The 16,494-nt window shown below is 32.4% G+C and overlaps 1 protein-coding gene across 1 annotated transcript; it reads left to right on the forward strand.

Moving 5' to 3' along the window:
- Nucleotides 1–7,855: 7,855 nt before the first annotated feature.
- Nucleotides 7,856–11,506, forward strand: LOC132614133 (probable inactive receptor kinase At1g48480). The gene is made up of 2 exons (XM_060328500.1): nucleotides 7,856–9,486; nucleotides 10,600–11,506. The coding sequence occupies exons 1-2, from the start codon at nucleotides 8,181–8,183 to the stop codon at nucleotides 11,214–11,216; spliced, it is 1,923 nt and encodes a 640-aa protein (XP_060184483.1). The 5' UTR covers nucleotides 7,856–8,180; the 3' UTR covers nucleotides 11,217–11,506.
- The last annotated feature ends 4,988 nt before the right edge of the window (nucleotides 11,507–16,494 follow it).

Genomic DNA, 16,494 nt, shown 5'->3' on the forward strand with positions numbered 1-16,494 from the left:
CACTCCACTACTGCCTTACGGATAATTTTCATTATCATTACAACCGTCTAAATTTCTAAATTTATCACAGAGTTTTCAATATTCATGATCCAGTTGGCCGAAAGCTCCCCTATCTTTTGACTTAATTACATTTCCCCCCTCTTTTGTAACATTTTCTTTGGCAATCGCGGCTGCGCAGTTTTGTTTTATTGCGAAAATTTGCTAATTAATTTCTTTTTTCTTTTGTTGATTTAGCAGTAGTCATGAGTATTAAGTTACAATTTGTTATTTTATTTTTCTTTTAATTGATCTTGTTATCTTTGTATTAGGTCGAGTGACTGTAAGAAAGTTTTTTTTTTTTTGGTTATTGCGTGTTACTACGAGGATAAATGTGAAAGTTAGATTCTAGAATTTTAAGTATCGCTTATCACTAGTCGAATTAAATGTGATTGAACACACGCTATATAACAAAGAGAATTAGAAAGAAATAATCTTTGAAAAGGCTAGACATGGAAGGTGGAGATCTATAGTAGCAATTACAACAATTAGACAAATAATGAATGAGATGAGAGATAAAAGACGAAAATTTTCTGATGTATAGGGATAATAGTTATAACTTAGGTCAAAAACAAATAAATCTCCTTTAAAAAGGTTACAAATGAAAAGAGGAGACCTTCATCAGAAATTGCAAACAATTAGAGAAACCTGAGTGACACGAGTGATCAAAGACGAGGACTTTCTGATGTATAGGAATAATAGTTACTATAACCTAGGTCAAGCTCAAATAAATCCCGTTAAAAAGGTTATAAATGAAACGAGGAAAAAAAGAACATTTAATAAATGGTCTAGCGATAGAGTTGTTCAATTCCGGGGTATATACCTGGATACGATTTCAAATTGCTACATTTTTTTTTTTTAAATGAAACAAGGAGATCAGCATCAGAAATTATAACAATTAGGCAAATAATGAATGACACGAGAGATCAAAGACAAAGAAGATTTTTTGATGTTGGTGTCCGCAATGAATAAAATACAGCACGAAATTGTAACAATTAGACAAAATCACACTCTAACTTGGTGTAGTTTCCATACGATTCATAAATTGAATATTCTAATTCCAAGGTTTAATTATTGTATTTTAATCATAGTTATCGATACACGAACCTAAAGACAGCTAAGAAATCGGCGCAAGTGTTTTTTTATTTTATTTATTATTTATTTTGGTATCTGATCTCAAGTTGTTCTCTTAAGAAGCTGTCAATTCTGTGTCTTTGGTTGGTCAATCCACTTTTTTCTTTTTTAAATAAATATTAAAAATACCAATTTACAATGAGGAAAACACAATGACTTTTTAAGACGGTGGCAATGGTACTGCTTTTAATAAATGAACTTGGACTTTTGATTATCCAACCCGGTTGTATTGGAGTAAATCACAATTTATCACAGACGAATCTGTAGTTTAGTCGTCGGGAGAAAATGCTGAGCAAAGCTGCTTCGCTCTGATGTTCTGTCTTAAGAAAATCTCCGAGCTACTTTGCTAGAGCGGACTTTTGCTCACCGTCAGTGTCGTTATTCGAAAGTTATTTCCTTTATAAAGAGAGTGGGAAAACTTTGATGTGAGGAAAATCAATCTATAAAAAAGATTAATTATCTGAAAATCTCCTAATTTTTAAAGTAATTTCTGCTAAGATAATAAATCTTATCATAGGTGCACACCAAGTGGTTTGAATAAGCATTCCTTATCTAGAGATATTGTCACGAAGATAGATTTGAGGGGAAGAACTAAGAAGCGACATTTGGAAGCACACTTTTTAGATTTGGGAAAAGGGCCTGATTTACCCCTCTACTTTGGGAAAAAGTTCATATTTACCTCCCGTTATACTATCAGCTCATTTATACCCCTATCGTTATAATAGTTGAAACATTTGCCCCTATTTTTAACCCCTTGTCTCTGATAGTATAACGAGGGGTAAATATGAACCTTTTCCCAAAGTAGAGGGGTAAATCAGGCCATTTTCCCTTTGATTGCCGATTCTTCTATTTTTAGATAACGTTGCAGGTTTCCTAACTAGTTCTGATTTGCTAAAAGAATAATATACACAATAATTTTATGCAAAAGTAAGACATTGCTTCATCCAAAAGAAGGTTTTACAATAGATATATTATAACAACAATTTATCCAAGGGAGAAGGGCCTGATTTACCCCTCTACTTTAAAAAAAAATTCATATTTACCCCTCGTTATACTATCAGAACATTTATACCCCTACCATTACAATAGTTGAAATATTTGCCCCTATTTTTAACGAAGGGGTAAATATGAACCTTTTTCCAAAGTAGAGGGGTAAATCAGGCCCTAAAAAATAAAACACCCTAAAGTTTCCAAACAAAACTTACTTCGGGTACCTTTTCAACCCCTAAAATGACTATCCGAACGTGTACATATCCTTGATGTATTGAGCCTACATTATTGTACGCAGAAAAAATATCCGGTTCTATATAAAATATTGACGTTTTGGAGTCTTAACACACCACTAATCATTGGTCAAAGTATGAATAAAAAACTAAATTTTTTCAAACAAAACTTACTTCGGACACCTTTTCAACCCCTAAAATGACGATCCGAATGTCTACGAATCCTTGATGTATTGAGCCTACATTATTGTACGCAGAAAAAAATATCAGGTTCTATATAAAATATTGACGTTTCGAAATCTTGACACACGACTAATCATTGGTCAAAGTATGAAAAATAACACTAAGTTTTTTCAAACGAAACTGGTGAGAGTCCGGAACCAAAATGCCTAAAAAAAAAAACAATGTGAACCAAAATACCCCAACAAAAAAAAAGTTACTAAAGTACCTATAGCGCAGTATTTTACTGCGCTATAGCACTAACGGAGACTGACCCGTTAAGTGCTATAACACAGTATTTTACTGCGTTATAGAAACAAAATTGGTGCTCCTATAACGCAGTATTTTACTGCGTTATATAAACAGTAAACAAAAATTGGCCAACTTTATTTTTTGCAACACTTAGTGTTATTTTTCATACTTTGACTAATAATTAGTCATGTGTCAAGGCTCCGAAACGTCAATATTTTATATAGAACCTGATATTTTTTTCTGCGTACAATAATGTAGGCTCAATACATCAAGGATTCGTAGACGTTCGGATCGTCATTTTAGGGGTTGAAAAGGTGCCCGAAGTAAGTTTTGGTTGAAAAAATTTAGTTTTTTTTTCATACTTTGACCAATGATTAGTGGTGTGTCAAGACTCCGAAACGTCAATATTTTATATAGAACCTGATATTTTTTCTGCGTACAATAATGTAGGCTCAATACATCAAGGATATGTAGACGTTCAGATAGTCATTTTAGTGGTTGAAAAGGTACCCGAAGTAAGTTTTGTTTGGAAACTTTAGGGTGTTTTATTTTTTAGGGCCTGATTTACCCCTTTACTTTGGAAAAGGTTCATATTTACTCCTCCGTTAAAAATAGGGGCAAATATTTCAACTATTGTAACGGTAGGGTATAAATGGCCTGATAGTATAACGAGGGGGTAAATATGAACTTTTTTTGAAAGTAGAGGGGTAAATCAGGCCCTTTTCCCATAAAACGAGGGCATTACATTACATTCATCCAAACAAAGGCATTTAAAACAACTTTATGATAATATTTTTCAAGTTACACCAAAAACATAAATACTAGTCTCATAAGGGAAATCACTTCATCATTGGAGCTGTAATGAAACCTACGAAAAGTGCCAACGAAACTATAATTACCATCCACATCTTTGTTACTTTGTCTTCCAAAGTTGATACTTTAATCACTTGAGAATGACTTATAGCCTCCAATTTGGCTACTTCTTTCCTCAAATTGGATGAATGTAATGTAATGCCCTTGTTTGGATAAATTGTTGTTATAATATGTCCATTGTAAAATCTTCTTTTGGATGAAGCAATGTCTTACTTTTGCATAAAATTATTGTGTATATTATTCTTTTAGCAAATCAGAACTAGTTAGGAAACCTGTAACGTTATCTAAAAATAGAAGAATCAACAATCAAAAGGAAAAGGGCCTGATTTACCCCTCGGCTTTGGGAAAAGGTTCATATTTACCCCCCGTTATACTATCAGGGACAGAGGGTTAAAAATATGGGCAAATGTTTTAACTATTATAACGATAGGGGTATAAATGGACTGATAGTATAACAGAGGGTAAATATGAACCTTTTCTCAAAGTAGATGGGTAAATCATGCCCTTTTCCCTTTAGATTTTCGAACCTTTGAATTTGAAGATGTAACACAAATAATGACTCTCTTTGTTGGGATATATCATGATTTTTTTTTCCGTTGAAATCTTATAGTACGTATTAAGAAATTCATCAAAATATTTATAAATGTTTGATTATAAATTAAGTTATTATTATATAATTACATATGAGAATTATTTACGCGTGCAATTTCTCGTATTTTGTTTGTTTTGCCACGTCATTTAGAATCTTACGTAATCTCTTCTTCTTTTTTGTCTCTTTTTTATAGAAGGTAGATTTGTTTTTTCTCCGTAAGTTACATTGTCTTCTTCTTTAACCATATGACACATCATGATTTAAAATTTATTAATATACAAATTAACATTGTAAACAAAATCAACAATTTACGTAAGTTTAAAGTAAGAAAAGAAAACATTTTGTCTGATCTCAAATGGCTCCGTTACATTGATTAAATTCAACGGAAATAAAATGGAACTCTTACCAACGGTCTCAGAAATTATTTAATAACGATCTTTGTTAATAACAGTATAAAAAGTTATAGTTTTGTTATTTATTGAGGAGCCATTATATTTTAACTTTATATATTATCAAAATATTAACAAGTTTCGCTGGAAATTGTAAATGCAACATATAAATATGAAAAAACATTACTCATCATACCGAAATTTTTGTTTGTTATCCCTTCTTGAGACAACTATTTAGTAATGGCCTTTTTATTTTTTACGCAATTCACGAATCTTTTCACTACAGTTTAAAGATTAATTCCTTTTGAATAAAGTGAAAATCTTATGAGAGAACGTTTGATTACGTCTAAAATTTGTACAAGACATCTAATGTTTTGTCAGTTCCGAGAGCTATATATATTTACACAACTTTTAAAAATAGTGATAGGATCTAAATAGTGACCTAAAATGGATATTTACGTAAATCGGCTACAAAGTTTTTATATTCAAATTATTTTAGTTATAAGAGATTTTGTTTCTCGTACGCGGATCTTGTTTATTTTTTTCTTCTTTTGAAACGGACTGAATAATATTATTGAGTATTGACTTTATATTCGGTTGGAAAAGGGATTATTTTTTAAAGAGTTGTTAAAATTTCAAACTTTGGATGACAGCTATACGTTGGGCATGTTAGCCTTTCAGGTGAATGGTGTCCTATTGTTCGAACTTTCTTTGCATTATCTTTATTATTGCCTTTCCAGTGAGACAAAAAGGAATTAATAATACAAGTTGATTAAAAAAAATAGTATTTGTTTCTCATCTTGGTATTTATTACTTGCTGAGACTCAGACTAAGAGGATTTGTATAAAAAAAAAATCACTTTGGGAGTAAATAGTTTCCTATCAAACACGGCTTCATCCTCAAGCTGTTCGAAGCCGAGATCTATTGTCTCTAATTAAGGATGAAGAAATATTTATCATTCCATCGCAAAAAAAAAAAAAAAATTATGAGAGTTTGAATCTATTTGGCAATGATCACAAGTGGTTAAAACTTGGTAGGATTTAATACGACGCAAACTTGTCGGAAGTAGGTGTTTGAGATTATTCACATTTGAATTTGATACGAATATGTTGGAGCATATTTTAAATAAGTATTTGTTTATACATTGGCCTGTTATTTCGGTTTTAAACTTGAAATATGAAATTTAAACTCTGAACAACAGGTTTACTCACAAAAATTCAACTAAACTTTCTTGTTCAAATACAACTTCATACTACTTAAAAAAAAAAAAAATCAACCAATTCTTGTCCAAACTCATCTTAGTTCAACATTGTGCTCAAAATATCTGGAGGAAACTCGAAAGTTTTAGAAGTGAAGTTATTGAGTATGATTGTTGTATAAATCCAATTCAAAATATATAAGAGTTAGCCAAAAATTTAGGCTAAAACAAGTGAAGTTATGCACCAGACCAAAATCCTATTACTAAGCACATACGACAAGATCAAGGGAGATCTCGTCGGAGCAAGGTGTCATCGAACATTCAACAGGTAATTTCACAATCGGATGCTCATGCCCCGACATTGTCATCTTATGCTCACGCAGTTCGGAAGGCGTCGAGAGAAGGAGGGCACACTAGGCGAGATCAGAACGATTGTCTAATTCAATATCCGAAGTACGAATATCTAAGGGAAAGAACGTAACGTCTTACAGCTCTTAAACTAGATTAAACTTAATAAAAATCATATAAAAGTAATTAGGAGAAGGAAAAAAATACAAGAAGACATATTGTTGGCGTGAGCGTCCAAGTACTGTACCGCGCTAGCAATACAGTCAGTTCAGACCTCTTTTCAGCATAGCACCTGAGGCTAGCATTTGCATTGTGATAGCACCTAAGCCTCAGTTTCTAGCGCGATAACACTTTAGCCTAGCATGTGCATCGCGCTAGAAACTGAGGTTCAAACTAAGCGTGACACCTCCGCATTGAGCCACTTGCCGCCAAGAGAGGCTCAAACTTTTTAGCAATGAAGTAATTCCAATTCAAAAAAGACAAATATAGAATAAGTCTTACAAATTACTGGTACTAGCAATTACATCTGCCGTCGTGCTCTTGGTTATGCATAGAAGACTTTGAAACCTCCAAATTTGATAATTTTAAGCATTTATTTATTTCTTCATGTATTAATATTTTTTTGCCTTTTCTGCCATTAATCTTTAAAATCTTTTGCTCAATTTTTTAAGTGGGATCATGTTTTTTCACCTTTTTAATAGTTTTAAGTCCTAAAAACTGTCTTTTCAGACATCCAAAATTACTAATTCCAAATTTCCAATAACTACTAAAAATGAAGTACTATCCAAAAATGCTTTCTTCCCCAAAGTGAAGTTTATTTTTGAATGAAGAAATGCTTTTTCTACTTTTGAATTTGTGATTTGCTAGTTGTTAACTTTTTTTTTTTTAAAAAAAAAAAAACTTTATATAATGGGAAAGATGAGGTAAGCTCTTGGGATCTAAACCACAAAAGAAAATTTAAACGAAATATGAGCTACTTTATGAAAAGCTTTGACAATGTTATATATTTTTTACCAAATTAATCAAGGTAAAATATGAGTAATTCATTCACATATTTATCACTTAATTAGGTTATACTAACCTAAATTTGTAACAGTTAAAGTTAACTTTTTCTTATTTGATATAAGCATTATCAGATGAGTGTTTATCCAAGTTTTAATTTTATTACCGTTAAAAGTTATGACGGGATGATAAATATTCTTTCATCCTCGACTAAAGATCTCATATTCGAACCCTAAAAATGAATCGTCTTCAGTAATGAGCGCTTTACCTCCAAATTGAAATTTCTCGACGCTCTAAAACCTGTATAGAACATCAAACGGATTTTTTTTTTTTAAGTTTTAACATAAGAACATGTTCGAACCCTAAAAATAAAATCTACTTTAGTAAAGAGCACTTTACATCCAAAATGACCTATATATAACATCGAAAGGATTTTTTTTTTAAGTTTTAATCCCATAAAAGAACTCTTTATTTCTCTACCTCCTCTTCCCACAAGATTCACCGACAATTCCGACCTAAATGACTACCATTTTTTTTTTTAATCACTTTATTTGCTTTCATTTTTTATATTTTAGTAGTTAAACCCTTACTTCTTTTTCTTCAATTTTCTATTCTACTATACTCACTCCACCTATTTTATTAATTTTATATTGAACAATAATTGTTTTAGAGTACCAAATTACAGCAAAATCCATCAAATTCATACACTTCTTTCCCAAATCCCAACTAGTATTTCTCTATCTTCCCAGCTCGCTCACACACACACACAAAAAAAACACACTCTCTTTCTCTCTCTCTCAAAAAAAAGTAAACTATCAACATGATATCCACACCTTTGAAGAACAATTGAAACAAAAAAAAAAAACATCAAAAAACCTCTTTGGGGGGGTTTTAGGTTTTGTGTTTCCCTCAAAATGAGCTCAAAAATCTTGATTTTTTTCACTATTTTAGTTTCAATTTTCATTCTTACAACCTCAGACATTGTCTCAGACCGTGCTACATTATTATCTATTCGATCTGTTTTACGTGGTCGTTCACTTTTATGGAATATTACAAGTCCGACATGTTCTTGGCCTGGAGTTATTTGTTCACCTGATAAATCATCAGTTCTTGAACTTCATTTACCTGGTATGGGACTTTCAGGTCAAATCCCACATGGTTTATTCTCAAATCTTACTAAGTTAAATTTCATTAGTTTAAGGTACAATTCACTTTCAGGTGTAATACCAAATGATTTGTTTACACCACTTCATGATTTAAAGAACTTGTACCTTCAACATAATTTGTTTACAGGGAAAATTCCTGATTCTATTTTTAATTTGAGTAATCTTGTAAGGGTCAATCTTGCTCATAACAATTTTTCAGGGTTAATCCCTGAAGATTTTAATAAGTTGAGGGGTTTAGGTACACTTTATTTGCAAGATAATGGATTTTCAGGTCAAATACCTGATCTGAATTTACCTGGTTTGGTTCAGTTTAATGTGTCTGATAATCAGTTAAATGGTTCAATTCCTAGTAAACTTTCAGGTCAACCTAAAGATGCATTTTTGGGTACTTTACTTTGTGGGAAACCACTTGATTCATGTAATGGTGAGGTAGATAATGGGAAAAAAAAGAAACTTTCTGGTGGAGCAATTGCTGGTATTGTAATTGGTTGTGTTGTTGGTTTGGTTTTGCTTCTTTTGTTGTTATTCTTTTGTTGTTGTAGAAAAAAGAGTGATAATCAAGAAACAAGATCTGCTGGTGTTAATAATAAACAAGTGGAAGTTGAAATTCCTGAAGAAAAAGGTGTTGAGAGTACTAATGGTGGTGGAAAAGATGGGTTTTTGGGTAGTGCAATTGCAGCTATTGGAGTTGGTGGGGGTAAAGATAAAGGAAAAGCTGAGGCTGTTTTAGGTGATGGAAAAAGTTTGGTGTTTTTTGGTAAAACGGCTAAGAATTTCAATTTGGATGATTTGTTGAAAGCTTCTGCTGAAGTTTTGGGCAAAGGGACATTTGGTACTGCTTATAAGGCTGCTTTGGAATCTGGTATTACATTGGTCGTGAAAAGATTGAGGGATGTAACTGTACCTGAGAAAGAGTTTAGGGAGAAAATTGAAGATGTTGGGCAAATGAATCATGAGAATTTGGTTCCTTTGAGAGCTTATTACTATAGCAGAGATGAGAAGCTTCTGGTTTATGATTATGTCCCAATGGGAAGCCTTTCTGCACTTTTACATGGTAAGAATTTTTTTTTTTCATGCCATTATAGTACAGTAGTGTTGTTTACCATTTACATGGTCTGCAAATTTTATTTCTCTGATTGACATTGATACTGCTGCTTTCTGTGTTGCCCGGACTGGCAAAATGTTGATTGTGCGTGTTGGATCCTCCAAAAGTAGTGTATTTTTGAAGGATCCGATACGGGTGCAGCAAGATTTTTGGAGAGTCCGAGCAACATAGACTGCTTTTGCTGATTTTGTGGAACTAGTGATTTTGGACATTCATTTGTTTTCTTGGATCTTGTTATCTGAGTTGTGTAAAAGTTGTTGCTTTTGGCTGATGTGCTGTAGTTGCATTATTATGTCCCCAAATGTGTTCACGAGATGCGTGTAGAATAGTTCAAATGAAGCTTCCTTTGGCATTGGAATGAGGACCACTTTTTTTGTTTTTGCCTTTAGATGCTGAATTTTCAACTTATATTGTCAGTAGTATTATGTAAACTTGATCTATCATTGAAGCATGCTCCTACATTGTGTGATGTTTAAGCTGATTTTATCTTAATCTGATGTGATAAACATTGTGTTTAGTGAATATGAAATCTGCCATGTCTTATATGTTACTACACCTGGAATGGCTTTACAATCTACAATTATGCTGTACGAACTCGTGTTTTCATCATTTAGATTGACACTAATTTTATCCACAAGTGAGTGATCTGCACAATTTTAGATTTCGAAGGAGTTAAGGATGAAGTTGTAAAATTGCATTTATGTATAGGACAGAACTTGTTAGTTCACTGTGTTCAACAGGGCGAAACAAGATCATATGACATTTGATCTGTTTGTATGGATATAAGCCAAATGTACCTTTGTTTGTTAACGTATCAACTACATTCTGTTAAAATTTGATTGTATAACAGTCATGCTTTCTGTGGAACCGATCTTTCATGTGATGGTATATTACATGTTTTCTATAACATTAACAGCATTTCGCTATAGTAGCCAAAAAATATCGGAACAAATGGTGCTGTTATATAGAGGTTTGACTGTATATGTTGGCAGTTAGAAAGCTAGTATTATTGCATAACTTTCATGTCACAATAGTTGGTCATTCATCTCATCTTTTCTACAGGCAACAAAGGAGCAGGTAGGACACCATTGAACTGGGAAACAAGGGCCGGCATTGCCCTTGGAGCTGCACAAGGGATTTCCTACCTTCACGCACAAGGCCCCTCGGTTTCACATGGCAACATTAAGTCATCCAATATCCTCCTCACCAAATCCTATGAGGCCCGTGTTTCAGATTTCGGGCTTGCTCAACTTGTCGGTCCGTCATCAACTCCCAACCGCGTTGCAGGTTACAGGGCACCAGAGGTAACCGACCCTCGTAAAGTCTCCCAAAAAGCTGATGTCTACAGTTTCGGAGTCTTGTTGTTGGAACTCTTAACGGGGAAGGCTCCCACGCATTCAGTTATGAATGAAGAAGGTGTTGACTTACCAAGATGGGTTCAATCGGTTGTACGAGAGGAATGGACAGCTGAAGTATTTGACCTTGAACTCCTTAGGTACCAAAACGTCGAGGAGGATATGGTCCAACTCTTGCAACTTGCAGTTGATTGCACTGCTCAGTACCCTGATAGACGCCCTTCAATGACCGAGGTCACTAGCCGGGTTGAAGAACTCTGCCGTTCTAGCTTCAACGATTCTGGAGGCGACATAATTGACAATGCAGAAGTGCAAACTGCATGAAATTGATCAAGAAAAATAGTTCCATCACATTATTTCCTTCTTTTTTTTTTCTTTTTAACGTTTTCGATTGAGCATTTTGATTTCTTTGTTCATTCTTGGAGTTCTTCAGTGAAGATCAATTGTTCATTTTTTTTTTAAGGATTTATTTTCCAGTAGCAACAGAGTTCCATTAAGTTCTGGTTGGCAGTTGAAATGGGGCTGTTTTTTAGATATTAATGTATTCTTTTCTGAAGGTGTGATGAACTGTATAAATAATTGAGATGACCTTGTAGTTACAACTCATTGCATAATTTTTGAATTCTTTAAGATTTGCTTCTGATTTAAGATTGATTTGTTGGTAATTACCATTAATGTTGTGTAATGTCAACAGCCAGCAATGCCATGTGAGTTTATTCCTTTCAAGGGGTCTAAAGAACCTTATCAAAATTTGAAGAGACTTTAATGTCTTTCTCAGTCCATTTAATAGTTTGATACTTTCACTATTATTTTATTACAAGCAAACAGGTATCTAGGATCATTTCTGTATCATTTCAATTAGGTAAACATCAAAACAGATTAAGAGCCCGTTTGGATTGGCTTAGCTTAAAGCTGTTTGCAGCTTATAAGCTGAAAAAAATAAGTTGGGGTAGTCCAACTTATTTTTTTTGGCTTATAAGCTGTTTTCAGCTTATAAGCTGCTTTAGATAAACTAAGTCAAATGGGTCCAATTATTTTTTTGAGCTTATTTTAAGCATAAAATGACTTTAAGCTGGCCAGCCAAACACTCAAAAAAGCTGAAAACAGCTTATAAGCCAACTTATAAGCCAATCCAAACGGGCTCTAAAGCCTACCAACCACTGTGAAAACTAGTTTTAATTATATACACTGACTGTGCAAATGGATTTTTACGCTATCAGCGTATTTAGCTCGTTGTAGCAGATTACTTAATTTATTTTCCAAGTTGATTCTTACTTATTATGGTCGGTTACCAGTAGTTATTTTACTTTCTTTCTTTCAGTATCACTGTATATTTTGTAGCAAATTACTTGATTTATTTTCAGGTTGATTCTCACTTACTATGGACGGTTAATTGTAGTCAGGGCAGATCTAGTCTGCTTACTGGCTCATGTTTACAACAACAACAACAACCCAGTGAAATCCCACAACGTGGAGTCTGGGGAGGGTAGAGTGTACGCAGACCTTACTGGCTCATGTTTATAAGTATTTAATTGTAAAATCAGTTATTATTGTAGTATTAACTTGAGGTCGTTATAGAAATGCATAAACTTTAAATTCTGGATCCGTTTCTGCTTGTAGTTATCTTACTTTTACAATATCGATGTATTTAATCCGTTGTAGGAGATTAATTGATTGTTTTTCAAGTTGATTCTCACTTGTTATGAATAATAATTACATTTAGGTGTCTTTTACACATTCATAGAAGTTATATTCAGTAAGAAATTTACTCAAACTTTGGAGATAAAGAGAGGTTGCTTGTATAGTTAACAAAAAGAGACATTTTTCCAACTATACAAAGAGACGTTGTTCCAAAATAAGTACAAGTTTGAAAACGATTTTAAAACTGCTTTCCACCAGACAAAATTGAATTAGAAGCAAAATCAATTTAATCAAGTGTTATTATTCTTGAAGTTATGAAAATCATTCATTTGCTTTTGAATAAACTATTATGTACTGATTAATATTCGTTCAAAAGAAAAAAGGACCTCGAAGGAATAAAAATATATTTTTATAATAGTAATATAAGTTTAATAAGCCTATCTGACTGGTATTGCATGTGATTTTATAATTTATTTATTTTAAAAAAAACCTTTTTAACAGAAAAGAAAATTTGAAAAGACAAGGATAGCCTTCAGCACCATAGCTACAAGAATTAAGGAGTCACAAAAAATCAGACTAATAAACTCTTGTGCATCTCATTTCACAAAACAGATTTAACTCAATGTTTAAGACGTTAAAGACACCTTATTTATCATATTAGTGATAATAAAGGTATAAAAATGAAATGGAAAAGTTAGTTGTTAAAGAAAAAATCACATGAACTGAGAGAGTGATAGTATTATACATTTTTGAAAGTTCTGACTTCTGACCTATAAAGAGTATCATATATGCCGTATTTCAAGTAGTCAATATGCCAATGCCTATTATGAACAATAATACTTCTTATGTATAATTTATTACACTTAATAGCTGCAACCAAATATTGAAACAGATAAAATAACGAGGTAAAGTAATTTTTGAAAAATCCTGCAACTAGTAGGGAACTTGAAAGCAGGGTCCCAAACTTAGTAGGAATGGTATGAAGGGTGCTGTAGAATTCTACTTTGAATTGCTTTGGCCCTGGATCTGGTTTTCCCTCGTCTTAAATCAACTTAGTTATGAGTTATGACAAACCCCCGCCACCTCACCCCTCAATGTGAACTAAAACTCATGTCAAATCACTTCTTCTCAAACTTGACTCTTATGTATACATGCCATACGAAACGTTCTGTAACAACTCCAAATTCATGATACAAACATTGCAGTATATTATAATCTTAACTGAGAATTAAGGGAACAATCGAGGGATAACCATAAGGAGATGAGAAAGTAGAACTCAGAGAAAGGGATAAAGGAATACAGACTTCATAACAGTTAGCTTAACTGCCAAATCACAACGATAATTGTGTCCTTTGTTTTGAAGAGCTTTGAAAGGGGAGAGAGTTGATGATGTACACGCCTTGCTCAGATGAGTTTCATGGAGATTGCATACAACCTGGTTACAGAAAAATCATTCTTGCCCTATTTGTCGTTATGATCTTCCATAAGTAGCTACGGGCAAATTCTGTTACCTACGAGCAATTTAGTGACAAATTCGGTTAGCTATAAGCAATTTAGCGGCTGAATTTTTTTAGTTAGCTACGAGCAATTTAGTGACAAATTAGTAAGGGGTGATCAAAAAATTCTATTGGCTATGAGCAATGTAGCAAGGGATTAGCAATGAAGTTCATAGCTAATTATTCCATTTTATTTTTTGGTGGTGCTAGCTTCATCTTTTTTTCCAGTAAGAAGCATTAGTTGGATAAAACACTTGGAACAAGATGAGAATTCCAAGCTCACTTACATAGGTTGCCTTGATAGTTTTTATACATTTGATATTGATATATATTTTATGGTATAAATTCATATCACAAGCAATTCCTTTTGATCCCTGTTGTTTAATTAAAAGCTCGAGGAACTTGGCCACAGTGGGGTGTGGATATAGTGTTTTTAGGTCATCCAAGGGACCATTTGGAGGATTGTGGCCTAGATCTCTTTTTGATCAGGGATTTGTTTTTACAGAGAGTTCTTCAAAAATTATTTACTTAGTTTCTGTTTATGTTTTAGAGAAAAGGACCAAAATCATACATTATGTTTGGGTTTAGATCAAAATCATACATATTCTTTCACATGGAGTACTAATAGTACATTATGTTTGCATAAGTGGTGCACTTTTAGTCAAACTCCCAAATATTTTTTTAAAAATTTAACGGAAAAGAACAAAAATGCCCCTGAACTTTTAGAAAAGGTATAAAAATACCCTTTATTCATCTATTTTGCTAAAACTACCCCTCAATTCAACTTTTTGGCTCATTTATTCCCCTTGACTAACGGACAACACTATTTTTTTTAAAATTTAAATTGCACATGACATTTTATTACTGAAAAATTGATTTATTCTTTTAAAAAGAAATCTGAAAAATCGTTATTTGTATAATAAGGAAAAATAATTTTTCAACATCCGTTTCTTTAAAAAACAAATGTAGTAATCCTTTTATATATATATAAAAACAAAACAGAATTGGATTTTCATTAAAACATGTGGAATTTTTTTAAATTTGGAAAACTTTTTTTTAACGGGTGGAAACCCCATTTCTTTTTAGAAAATTCAATTTTTAAATCTGAAAAACTGATTGTTTTTTTATAAGTAAAATGTGCAAAACTAATACTCCATAATTTTCTTCTAGATTTAAAAAAAGATAGTTTTCTAGGTTTTTTTTAAACACAGTTTTTCCATAAAAAAAATTAATTTTTTCAGATTTTTATAAAAATCCAATTTTTCACATTTTGAAAAGAAAAAAAATTAGTGTTGTCCGTTAGTCAAGGTTTTACTCGTTAAAAAAAAGTTTTCCAAATTTAAAAAAATTCCACACGTTTTAATGAAAATCCAATTCTGTTTTTTTATATATATATATAAAAGGCTTACTACATTTGTTTTTTAAAAAAACGGGTGTTGAAAAATTATTTTTCCTTATTCTACAAATAAGGATTTTTCGGATTTCTTTTTAAAAGAATAAATCAATTTTTCAGTAATAAAATGTCACGTGCAATTTAATTTTTTTTTAAAAAATAGTGTTGTCCGTTAGTCAAAGGGAATAAATGAGCCAAAAAGTTGAATTGAGGGGTAGTTTTAGCAAAATAGATGAATAAAGGGTATTTTTATACCTTTTCTAAAAGTTCAGGGGCATTTTTGTTCTTTTCCGTTAAATTTCTAAAAATATATTTGGGAGTTTGACTAAAAGTGCACCACTTATGCAAACATAATGTACTATTAGTGCTTCATGTGAAAGAATATGTATGATTTTGATCCAAACCCAAGCATAATGTATGATTTTGGTCCTTTTCTCTATGATCGAGACACCGATTATTCTTTTAGAACTCGTGTCACAACCATTTAAATATATAAATATAAATTTATTAGCTAGCCAGTTTTTGGTTTCAAAATGTATTTGCGTTTGGTCTATGTAAAATATAACACTAATCATTAGCTTACTATTTTCTCTTAAATCTGTTAGATAAAGATGATGGAATTTTCCGAACATTATTAGATTCAAATCTCACCCCCAATTAGTAAAAAAAATGAAGTTATTTAAGTATTGATACTTTATGCACAAACTGATATTTCTTAGATGGAAACGGTTACGAGTACTATTCAAATGGAAGGAACTATGACACACATGTATATTTTAGTAGTTTTCAAGAGATGAAATTACATCCGCTAGCCAATATACATAATCTCTATATATATATACATATTATACATCTGTTGGGTGGAACGAAACCATTGGCTAATACTTTAATGGCGATGTGGTCTGACATCGAATGACTAATTTCCATTCCTTGTCATCGCCCATGGAATTCGTCATCAAGATGGAGTACACACTAATGGTTGATCAAATTTGATAGATTCACCCTCAGAAACAAGAAGTTCAAATGAGACTTCAAAAGACGATCTTTTTCTCCACGGCTTCATTGATAGAAA

Source organism: Lycium barbarum, chromosome 10, assembly GCF_019175385.1.
Source record: "Lycium barbarum isolate Lr01 chromosome 10, ASM1917538v2, whole genome shotgun sequence".
NCBI lineage: Eukaryota > Viridiplantae > Streptophyta > Magnoliopsida > Solanales > Solanaceae > Lycium > Lycium barbarum.